The following is a 12760-nucleotide window of genomic DNA, read 5'->3' as shown; positions in this document are numbered from 1 at the left end:
GACCTAAAGCTCCAGGCTGAGTGGGCACAGCTTAAATCCTTGGGCCACAATGAGAGGTTGGGCTCCATGGACCTGTCTACAAATGGGCATCAAATTGGACAGGGGAGGAACTTGCCTTCCTCAACATAATTTTCAGGGTCTTCTTATTTTTTTGATTTTTTTTCTACTGCATTCACAGTAAACTTAAATTAGTAATGGATATACATATCCATTACTAATGTTCATTATATATACATATACACATATATATGGATGTATATTTTTCCTCCAGTTTCTCAAAGGTAGTCATTTTCACCAGATAATAAAGCTCTGGTTTATAAATGTAATCCTTTACATTAAAATTCTTGGGTACTATCCTGGCTAGTTTTATGTTAACTTGACACAAGCTAGAGCTTTCTGAAAGGGAGGAACCTTAATTGAGAAAAGTGCCCCCATAAGATCTGGCTGTAGGGCACTTTTTAAATTAGTTCATTGAAGGTGGTGCCATCCCTGGGCTGTTGGTCCTGGCTTCTATAAGAAAGCAGGCTGAGCAAGCCATGATGAACAAGCCAGTGAGCAGTACCGCTCCATGGCTTCTGCATCAGCTCCTGCCTTCAGAACCCTGCCCTGCTTGAGTTCCTGTCCTGACTTCCTTCAATGATGAGCAGTGATGTAGAAGTGTAAGCTGAAGAAACCCTTTCCTCTCCAACTTGCTTTTGATCATTGTGTTTTATCACAGCAATAGTAACGTAAACTAAGATGAGTACTTTAGGATAGAACTAAATGAAGGCAACTTTGTGAGTTTTCTATGAATACAGATGAGAACTCTTGCTATCAGGCACATTGAAAGCTGACTTGGAGCAGGGGGCTAAGCCCCACTGAAGGAGAAGATTTTGGAAGTTGTTCTGCCCCTCCCCCCAAGAAGGGACACCAAAATAACATTAGCTAGATGATTACTTTTAAAACTCAAGGAAGATCAGTTCAAAGGTTAAGGAACCAAGGCAATATCCATCTGTCTATGTTTTATCTACCACCTTAATGGTCAGAACTTGTATTGTCAGTAAAACTTTTAGAGAAAGTTTTCTATCTGGGATTTCTCCTCACTAAATAGTACTATTCTAGTATCCTGATAGTTATCAATCTACAGTTATCAACTCTCAAAGAAAAAACCCCTCATTTACAAATATTTGATCAAACAAACAAGCAAACAGAAGAGCTGGGTGCACCTTTAATTCTCAATACACTCTGAAGACAGAGGCAAGCATGTTTCTGTGGGTTCTGGGCCAGCCAGAGTAAGACAGTGAGGCTGTCTAAGGGCAATTTTAAAGCATTATCCATTAACAGTATATTCATTCATCTATTTGGATTAAAAACGGATTTAAATACCAAATTTACACAATTACATTTTATTGAAATAATAAGGGAGAGAATAGTCTTACCATTTGCCCTGTGCCGTTGTGAGCTGCTGCACTGCATAGCCAAACTGTTCACTTGAAGGACCGGAAAATATTTTTGCTCCTGGGAGGCCAACATTGTATGCCAGACAACTTAAAATACCTATTTGAAAATAGAAAACATAGTCCATGTTTACAATTTTTAATGTAAGTGTATAATAGAATTGTTAAAGACCATGTTAAAAAAACAACAACCCTTGTTGGACCTGATAACTATTCTCCTAATCAGTGTTGATAAGAAATAATAGCTACTACATCTAAAGTATTTATGTGGGCCCTGGCATGGGTCTAGATAATCATATGAAAATTTATTGCTTTAACTATGCAGCCCCAGGAGATAGTCACCAAAGGCATTTTTGCTTCACAGAGATTTTTGAGGCTCCAGGTGAGTCTCTCATGTCCAGTGCTAAGGAAGGACAGGATTTGAACAAGAGACTGAATCAAGACACTAGGCTCTTAAACTGTTGTCCTATCTCTAAGAATTATGAAATGATTTAAATTCTATTTGTGTTTCCTCGCAGAACAAGGCTCTACGCTACTCACACAGTGCTTGAAGGGTGCCCTGCTCTTGACCTGGTCGCCACCTGAAATGTGTGTTAAAAACGCAGTGCTGGGGAGGGAGGAAAGTCATAGCCCAGGAAATCAGCATCACTGTCTCTCTCAGAAAGGGATGCTTTGTAGGCTAAAGATTTAGGAAATGGTGCATTATCTTTTGACTCCAGTGGGAACTGCCAAAGCACTTCTGTCTTTTGAGTTTTCTTACTTAATGGTCAATAAATGACAATCACGAAAAACAGCAAACCAAGGGAGACAATACCTAATAGACTTTCTGAAAAACTTTTGTTTCTGATAGAAGAGGAGAGAAGAGTAGGGTTAACTCCCTCTGGCATTAGAGCATTGATTCTGGGAGTCCTTCACACTGTAGAAGCCAGGCTCTGTGGAGCTCAAAAGATGGCAGTGTGCCATATGCCTTGGGGCTTCAGCATTCATCTTTGCAGAGCTTAAAAACACCTGGACTCTTTAAACTGAATGCCACCGCTCCTGTCCCCTTCGTCTTCACAAGGGAAGACTTCACTTGGGGGGCAGCGTTAAGGCTGCACGATGTTTCAGACGCCTGTGGTTCCACACACCGAAAGCCTGGATGAAACGGCTTGCTTTCCCACTGTGCTTCTGAACTTAGGGGAGGAGATTCTATAGACTGTTCCAAAAGGAAAAATGAAGTCACTGGCGATGCTTTGGGGAGTGGAAATAGTCAATGTGCCTTTTTAAGTGCCAAAAATACTCCACTGGGCGTTTGCTCACTCAAAAAAAAAGCCCACTTGTTATTTCTTAGGAAAATAAAGTTGCCGGGAGGAAAAGGGTACATATTAATTTTGAAATACAATGTGATATAATCTGCACAGGTCAACATTGGAAATTCGACCTGTAACATCTGTCTCTCCATAGGGCCACTGTTCCTTTTTAATGAGGAAAAAAATGTAAAAGGAGATAACGTCAAATTAAACAGAATACTGAAAGCGACATTCAGAATGCTTGTGTTTCTAATTATTGCTTCATTTTCACCCACTATGAGAACTTAGCAAATACTGTTTGAATAGTTATCAGGTCTTACATATTCTAGTTAATATTTGAGAGGTGATGTCAAACTACTGTCACTTTAGACATATCTAACACCAGAAAGAATACATGTGGCTGGACGTACAATAACACAGCTCCCTCCCACTATTAAGTTAGACTTTGGCAAATCATGGAATAGGAAGTGAATCAGGATGGAGTTCATTTTCTTATTCAATTTTATAATATACTGCATTTATAAGGCATTTATTTCACGTAGTGGCAAGTGTATGCTTTCAGAAATGTGTTCTTGGGTGCTTTTGTTATTATGCAATCATAAAATGCACATAAACACACAAGATCACTATTACACTCTTGGGAAATATAATCCTTTAAATTTTTATTGAATTATTTTCATACAATATATTTTGATTATATTCTTTCTTCTCGACTCCTCCCTGTTTCCCTACCCAACCAACTTCATGTCCTTTTTCTTTCTTTCTCTTAAGGGTCTGTGGTACTCTCTGTCATCTGTTTTTTGACTAAAATGCTCCTATACAACATATACATATAGCATATGTGCATTATTATATATTCATATAGACATATATAATGATTGATTTGCAAACAAGGAAATTGGAGTTCACTTTAACACTCTAATTGTATTATAAATGTATGTATATTATAAATGTGTATGTGGAAACCATTTTTAAAAATGGAAAAAATCATTTCATCCTTCTCTTTTAAACCCCAAGGTCTTGCTGTAGCACTGAGAAAATCCAGTTTCCTCACAGAGCTTCAAAGGTCCTTTCCTACCTGGTGCTCATGTAGCTTTCTGGCCTCACCCTCTCCTTGCTTCACCGGGTCCCAGACACATCCCTTTTCCTTCTGTCCTTGAACACGCCCAGAACATTCCAGTCACGGTCTTTGATATCTGTCTCACTGCCTGTAGCTTCCTCCAAACTCTAGATATCATTCATCATAGCAGCCTGGTTAGTCTCTGTTCCAAGGACTTCTTTAATCCCTCGATTTAGCAGCAATATTGTCTTCCCACATTATCCCACTGGGGTGACAATTACCTGCAGTTTTCTCATGTGTCCCTATTTCTCGATGTCTGCTTCTGTCAACTAAAATGCAAGCCCCTTGAGAGTCCAGATCTGGCTTTTATTTACCCATATTTTCTCAGCACTTAAGGTAATATATATTTGTGTGTGTGTGTGTGTGTGTGTGTGTTGCACATGGCTAGTGCACATACCCATACACATATGGAGGCTAGAGAACAGCATCCAGCATCCTGCTTTATCAGACCATTGGGAAAGTCTTTCACTGAACTTGGAGCTAGACTAGCAGCTGGTGAGCCCCAGCATTCCCCTGTCTCCACTCCCTACGTGGTGAGGAGCTGGTTTGACATTGGCTTTACTTGGGTCCTGGGGCTTTGCACTCAGGCCCTCTCTCGTGTTGTTTACACAGAAGTATTCTTAGCTGCTGAGCCATCTCGACAACCTCAGCAGCTGAGATGATGTGTACTGAACAAAACACAGTTTAAATTAACATTTATTTCTCACTGATGATTTTTAATATAAAAAACGGAGGGAGAAATAATGCACAGCCGGGAGTACATTCTTCAAATTTAAGTATAGTTATTTTTTAAATATTTCCTCCCAACATTTTTCTCTCTATAGTTTAAGCCAAAGTACATATCCTATTATCCACTATACCACTGAATCCAGGATTACATTAAAACCTACTATATCTTTTTTGTTGTTGTTTTTGTTTTCAAGACAGGGTTTCTCTGTGTTGTTTTGGTGCCTGTCCTGGATCTCACTCTGTAGACCAGGCTGGCCTCAAACTCACAGAGATCCTCTGCCTCCCAAGTGCTGGGATTACAGGCATGCGCCGCCGCTGCCACCACCACCCGGCAAAACCTACTATATCTTAATGGTCATGTATTCATGACAATGGCAGAATTATCTTTACTTATTTGAACCCTAGAATAACCTTGTGTGATTGCAAAGCCCACTATCACCAATTGACAAATGAGTAAAGTATAATTCATGAAGATTAAATGTCCTTATTGCTTATGTCCAAGTGTTTCCTCAAGTCTTGACGTGGTTCATTTTCTCCAACATTACTGTTAGAAATTCTGTTAATAAATGATCTGCTCATGTTCTCATAAAGCCTGTCACTCATCATCACCATCCCTTTATTCTACTGATCCTAAAATTCTCCTTTTCTGCTATTTAAATCATTTCCTTGAGACTCTGCTTCTTTTGATGAATCTAAGCATTATAAAACACACTTATTTCTCTCCTAAAATGTACTTACATCTCAGTATCTGTGCCATCAATTCACACTGGACAGAAGCTATCTTCTCAGTTTCTGTAAATCTAATACTTGTGTGTAAAGTATCCTGTCTAACTCAAAATCTATTTCTCCTTTGTAATCCTAACATTTGTAAAGATACTTTCCTATTATCTCTTTAGGATCATATTGGTATTAAGAACTACATTTAGTTTATCTTGAACTTCCCTTTTCAACTATGCCTACATGTCTATACCCACTAAAAATTGCTCATTCAACAAATATTTATGTAGAGCCTTTGTGTCATGAACTTTTCCACATCCTGAGGATATAGCAGATGAAAAGAACAAACAATATCCCTATTTTCTCTGACTTTCCATTCTTGCAAGTTGACAACAAATGAAAAATTACATCACAACATGATAAACATAGAAACAGCAAGATACACCAGTCCTCAATACAAGTTAAATGTTAAGACAAGCTTGAAGCCGCAGCAGCTAACTTGGGTATTGACAGATGAGTTGGAATTCACTCTATGAAGAGAAAGACAAACTCACTCCAGGCACAAGGATCATCAAGGATTGTCATGTTCAGCAGTCAGATACATGTATACAAGAGAAGACTGTGGTAATGGTGAATACTTACGGCTCAGAAAGCTATAACCATCCTCTTTCATTTCTGTAAATGTTCCTAGTTCTATATTAGCTACAGTGTCTAACCAATTTGCACTTTGTCCTGCCAGGAGCATATTATTACCCAGACTACAAAGCTTTCATTATCCAACAAGAATTTTTGTTTGTTTGTTTGTTTTGTTTTTTTTGAGACAGGGGTTCTTTGTGTAGCTTTGGATCCTGTCCTGGAACGCACTCTATAGACCAGGCTGGCCTTGAACTCACAGAAATCTGCCTGCCTCTGCCTCCTGAGTGCTGGGATTAAAGGCATGCACTACCACAGCCCAGCACAATAAGCATTCTTAAAGCATTCATCAAAGATGACCTTGTTAGCCAGTTGCTGACAGTAGCCAAGCCAGAGTATTCAAGTAAATCTCATCAAATGCTCACTACATAGTTCACGCCACTCTTGTGTAGTGGGGGTATGTTAGTTACTTTTCTATTGCTGTAAAGAGACACCATGACTAAAGCAACTTATAACAAGAAGCATTTGATTGTGGGTTTGCTTCCAGTCTCTGAAGGTGAGTCCATGACAGCAGGCATAGCACTAGAGCAGAGGCAGAGCTGATATCTGATCCAATAAGGCCACACCCCTTAATCCTTCCTCAAATAGTTCCACCAGTATGGCAGCAAGCATTCAAATATATGAGCTATTCTCATTCAAGACACCACAGATGAGGATAGAGGAATACCGTCCCTTTTCTAAGTTACTCACAGACGTGGTGTGCCCTGGACATGACACTCCAAAGCATAAGTGACTTTCCCTCTGCTCCAAACATATGCAGCTTCTACCAACCAGGGCTCTCGGGAGTGGAGAGCTGGGCTCCACCTTCCTGAAATGGTGCTGTCCTGCACCCACAGATCTGAAGATCTAGGTCTTGCAGCCTACACAATATTGGTCCCTCTTTGAAGGAGACATTCCTTCATCTCACACACCAGCATACCTCTGCAGGAATGGACTAGAATGAATCTGATAACTCAGTGTTTAGCCCTGCTTGTTCATCCGAGTTACATTCCGTAACTCAGAGAATTGTAGATGAGTCACAATAAAGAAGAAAGCACTGGGAGTAGTGAAGATTGATACTTAGCATCATCTGTGCTGCATTGGGCCAAGTTTCTTACCTTCTACAAGACTCGTATTTTTAACCTCTGAAAATAAGGACTTAGTCTAGGACTTCTATGTATAGAAATCCTATTAATTAATATAGTTTCTCATAATACAAAGTAATTTGAGATGCTTATTATATATGAATTTCTCATTTTATATGTTGTGTTTCTTAGATGATTGTCTCCTCATTTAAATGATTAAAAATTTCAAAGTTGAGATTTTTTTAAAGCAATTTTTGAAAGCTTCTATAGAACACCTCATTAATTTTAGATATTTTGGTAGTTGGTGTTAATGATCAACTTGACAGGATCTGTAATCACTTAGGAGGAAAGTGAAGGGTTATTTATTCTTTGGACACCTGTGGGGGACTGTCTTGATTAGGTTAATTTGGGAAATTGATTAGTTGATGTGGGGAGAGTCATCTTAACTGTGGGGTTGGGGCCATTCACTGAGTAGGGATCCCAGACTACATAAAAAAAAGGAGACGTTGAACTGGGCACCAGCACGCATCAGTCTCTGGTCCCTGGTTTTAGATGTGATGCGACCAGGTGCTTCCAGCTCCTGCTGCCATGACTGACTTCAGCCAGGTACTGGGAACTGGAATGAAGTCCTACTGTTTTGAGTTGTTTTTGTTTTTGGTCAGGGTTTGTTATTATAGTCATGGGGAAAGAAAGTAAGAAAGTAATCTTTCAAGAATAGAGGCAATTCTTTATATAGTTTCATGTTCTTCTTTAAGGATTTAAAAGAAATTATGTGCACATATATACGTGGAGGTCAGAAGAGGCCATGGATCCCTTGGAGCTGGAGTGATAGGTTGTCATGAACCTCCTGATATAGATATTGGTAACTGAACTCCTGTCCTCTGCAAGGGCAGCATGTGCTCTTAAAATCCTGGTTTTCAGTTTTCAAGGATACTCTTGTAATTCTCTTGGTGTTATTCAAAGGTGTATGTATTGTCAAGACCATTAAGTACAAAGACTAACTTAAGCCAAGTCAGTAACCTCACAGTTGAATCCAAGTTTTAATAATGTTTAAAAATAACAGTACTAGAAAGCAATTAACATTGACATTTAAGATAGGATTCCTTATACAAACAAAAAACTCAGGGCTTTATTTTTTTTAAACGTTAGTATCTGGTATCATTAACAAAACCAAACCTATCTCGTTTACATGATGAACAAATTAATCTGAATAAATTTTGAGTACTTCTTGAGTACAGTAAAAATCATCATCAAGAGAATGCAGTAGTGAAGTATTTTTCTACCTTAGAGAAACTCTCACCCAGGCCATCAATGAGCCCCCAAATGAAGATCTCAGCCTGTGATTCCCTGCTCCAGAGCATGGTATAGAAGGAAGGCCAGGCAGCCCTCAACATCCTAAATTTGTATTGATAATTTCTATATAAACAACCTTTTACGGTTCAAGCATCCTAAAAGAAATCATTCCATTATACTTTCATTGTGCTGCATTCACAATTTTGTTTGACTCCATGATGACAACTGTAGCTAGCTATGCTTACATTTGCAAATTCTGCTCTTTGACTTTGCTATCCAAATGCAGGAGACTGTGTTCTCAGCCTTGGAGAGCCTGCCATCTAGATCTGAGGTGGTCTTTCAAGATTCTTCTTTCTCCTGGTTTTCCAGCTCTCCGCTTATCTTTCTCCATTACCATCTCTTGCTCATCTCTCCTGCATGTATGCCACATCACTGTTTTCAACATATTTTAAACAATATCATATGTCTTACATGCTTTTAAATGTCAAAGCTAGGGACTGAAGAGATTTCTCCGTGGTTAAGAAATACTTAACTGTTTTTGCCGAGGACTCAAGTTCAGTTCCCAGCATCCATGATAACAATTCCCAGCCGCCTGCATCTACAGTTCCAGGGAATCGGAGGTCCCTTTCTGGTCTCTGAGAACACCTACATGCGCATCATGCACAACAGACTCACAGAGGCAAACTCATAGACATAAATAAAAGCTATAAAATGTCAATGCTCAACCAATTGCTATTTAATGAAGGGATGCTTATGTAACTTATGAAGGAACTATCTTTGCATAGGAAACTTCTTGATTAACTACTGTGAAAATAAAAGCTGTAGGACAGAGACAATAGAAGCCAGGCTACTGAAGAATGTGTGCACATTCTAATATTAGTTTTCTGTGGTTACTGCAGAACATTGCTACAAAGCCAATGACTTCAAACTACAGAAACTTGTTCTATAAGAAATTGAGTCAGGGTGTCAGCAGTGTGTGAGCCTTCTTGAGACTCTAGGGAAGAATCTATTTCCTGCCTGGTTTAGCTTCTGGGGACTAAGGGCACACTTCAACTTGGACCTGCATTGCTCTAATCTGTCATGCTGTCACTTAAAGTCCTTGTTTTTGTCATATCTGCCTCTGTATCACTCTTATTTGAACACATTGTTGGGCTTAGGGCCTTCCAGGTAAAAACAGATGCTTCATTTCAAGAGCCTAACTTAATTGCACATGCAGAAGCCTTTTACCAAAATAAGGTAGCACGTACTAGTTCTAACAGTTAGGACATTGACATGTTTTTTCCCCCAGAAATGACTACTAAGTTTGTTCTGCTGTCTGCTTCCCCCACCAAGTCACATTCATGCTACAAAATACATCATGTTTCAACCCATTCTATGCTAACCCTAGGCCCCAAATCTCACTTATTATCAACTCACCACAGTCCCAAATTTATCATCCAAATCAGCCAGGAGTGATGTTTCCATACTGTATCCCAGAACAAAATTCCTTCTCATCTCTGGGCTTCCCAACTTAACTTCCCAAACAAATTATCTACTTCCAAATATAATAGTGGGGCAGGCACAGGAAAGTCAATTCTACTCCAAAAGGCAAAAATCAGAATAAAGGAGCCACTAGTCTCAAAACCATTTGACATTAGAGGGGAAGTTTTCATTGGGTCTGAGAATAATTCTGTTATTCATGACTTTGTCCCATGAACTATTGGCACTACAGGCCTTGCTACCCACAGCAGTGGTCTAAAGATCCTTGCTCTTCCTACTTAAAAGGGTAGCATTTCTACTGGCATAACATCCTTAAAAACCTCTTAAACCTTTACATGTCAAAGGGACCTGTGCCAATAGATGAACAATCATTAGCAGATCTTTCCTGGGTAACCTCCTCTGTGCTGGATAACCTGGTTGTGCCAAGATAGTTTGAGGACTCGCGGTTAACATCCTAGTCTGTCCAGAAAAACTTTGTCTAGCCAAGCACTGGCCTTCGTGCTGGGCATGCTTCTGTAATGATGAAATTCATAATATTGCTTGGCTTGGACTACTACGAGGGAATAGCCCAGGAGCTTATTTCTCATAGTTCTGAAGACAGGAAGTCTGATTCCGGATGCCTGCAGGGCTGGGTTATAGTAAGAGCCATCTTCTAGCTTGCAGATGGCTGAGTTCTTGTTCTCTCTGCTTCACTAGGCAGAAAGAGAGAGAGGGAGAGCTAGTCTTTGTGTAAGGACACCAATTCCTTGCACGAGGCCTCCAGTATTATAACCTAATTACCTACCACAGGCTAACCCTTAAATACTTTCACTGAAGATTTCAATACATAAAATGTGGAGGGATATAAGGACTCTGAGTTTTATGTGCTACAATCTGCATAGGCTGAGGATTTTCTGGATCATCAAGGATGATGATTCTTAGTTCTTCTTCCACTTGCCTTTTCTTTTCACAGTTGCTGTGTTAGCAAGGAAAAGACAGTCTTCGCCTTCAACATGAGATCTGGAAGTTGGCTCAGCTAAATGACCCAAGTACAAGCTTCACAACTGTGATTTTTTGCACAATGTACAGGCATAGTTAGATCTAATTTTCTGTCACAATACAAGGGAAGTCACATTTCCTCCAGTTTCCAATAAGGATTTTCCATAGTTCCTTGTAAGCCTGGAGGCAGCTGGAGCATCTGTTTGTATTAACATTCTCTTCAAGGTGCTATATAAAGAGCCTTTTGCCAAATAAAGCAATCGTCTTAGTTAGGGTCTCTATTATTGCGATGAAACACCATGACCAAAAGCAACCTGGGGAGGCAAGGGTTTATTTTGCTTACAGTTGCACATCACAGTTCATATTCAAAGGTCGTCAAGACAGGAACTGAAGCAGGGCAGGAACCTGGTTGTAGGAGCCGCTGACACAAAAGCCATAGAGGAATGCTGCTTACCTCTTGCTCCTTCCTTATGACTTGCTCAGCCTGCATTCTAATGGCATCCAAGATCATCAACTCAGGGGTGGCACCAAGCACAAGGGGCTGAGCCCTACCATGTCAATAACTGATTAAGAAAATGCCCTATAGGCCTGCCTACAGCCCAACCTTATGCGGGCATTTTCACAGTTGAGGTTCCCTCCCCTCTGATGACTCTAGCATGTGCCGATTTGACATAAAACTAGACAGTACAGCAATAGGCAAAGGTTTTATGGACTAAGTGGTGACTTATTTTTGAGGGGGTCACCATTCAACTCAATAAAATTGGTATGAGAAGAGTGTAGAAACTTTGCTCCTTTTTTTTTCCCCCACAGAGTTGGGCTTATATTGAACTGCACTGGCAGATAAATACATCCCTGCAGGCCAAAGAATAGGCTTGCAAACATTTGCTGTAAAAAGGCGAGTTCACAAGTTCATTCCCTCTTTCCTGTAGGACAACGCACTACCGGGACAGATGTTCACCTAGCCTTTCAAACAAACACCATAAGACTAGCTGGAATGGGTCAAAGGGGACCTATGTTAGCATACTCATGCAACTTGTGAAGCTGTAAACAGTAACATCTTTGTCTGGTTCACAAATATTTGTTTGCAGTGAATGTATTTATCACGTATTGGACAATGACTCTATGTTCACATAAAGGAAATAGCATCACTCTGAAATAAACATCTAAATGTATTATGCAGGCTCAAGGAATGCTGTGGGCTCCACTCAAAAGTCCTGCGTTGAAGCCCTAGTTCCCAGTGTGAGTAAGTGCAATTAGAGAGAGGGACCGTCAGGAAGTGACTCAAATTGAATGAGGCCATCACAGTTGAACTCTAATCCAACATGACCAGTGTCCTCCCAAGAAGAGGAAGCAACAGCGAGCTATCTCTCTCAGCACACAGACACAGACACACACATACACACACACACACACACACACACAAACATACACAAGGACCATGCAAAGACAAGAAAAGAGACAGCCATCTTCAAGAGCCCCTCCCATTTCTGTAGTTGTCCCCAAAGCATTTAGAATGCTGGCCTCCATTACTACTAGAAAATAATTTTCTGTTAGTTGAGGTATCTTGTCTGCAGTATTTGTCATGCAGTGCTAGCAGATTAGAGAAGGGGATGTCTAATTCTATCAGAAAATTTCAATTTATTGCTCTACTTTCAAAGATTATATCTATATAAGCACATATATAAATACAAAGAAAGATATATAACCGATGTTTCACATAACGCTCATGTTTTTATGAAAAATTCAAAGTGATTGTGTGTGTGTGTGTGTGTGTTTAGGGGAGCTAGTGGGGAGCAAAGAAGAAGAAAGAAAGAGAAAAGAAACTACATCAAGTCCTTGAGAATGGCTTCATGTGCTCAGGTCATGTCAACGCCTTTCCACATTTCAACGATTCGATCTTGAAAGGAAGAGCCATCTCAAACAGCCGCACTATAATTGTTTTTTTGGGTCCATTTACTGTGA

The 12760-nt window shown here is 39.9% G+C and overlaps 1 protein-coding gene across 1 annotated transcript in view; it reads right to left on the bottom strand.

The window, feature by feature from the left end:
• Itga2 (integrin subunit alpha 2) overlaps positions 1-12760 on the bottom strand; it is a 97606-nt gene that overhangs the window by 65874 nt on the left and 18972 nt on the right. Inside the window, exon 2 of the mRNA XM_006979432.4 lies at positions 1419-1536. Within this exon, the coding sequence (XP_006979494.2) occupies positions 1419-1536 (118 nt within the window). The remainder of the gene's footprint in view (positions 1-1418; positions 1537-12760) is intronic.

This window comes from Peromyscus maniculatus, chromosome 15 (genome assembly GCF_049852395.1).
Source record: "Peromyscus maniculatus bairdii isolate BWxNUB_F1_BW_parent chromosome 15, HU_Pman_BW_mat_3.1, whole genome shotgun sequence".
NCBI lineage: Eukaryota > Metazoa > Chordata > Mammalia > Rodentia > Cricetidae > Peromyscus > Peromyscus maniculatus.
This window is presented reverse-complemented; position numbering and strand designations above follow the sequence as displayed.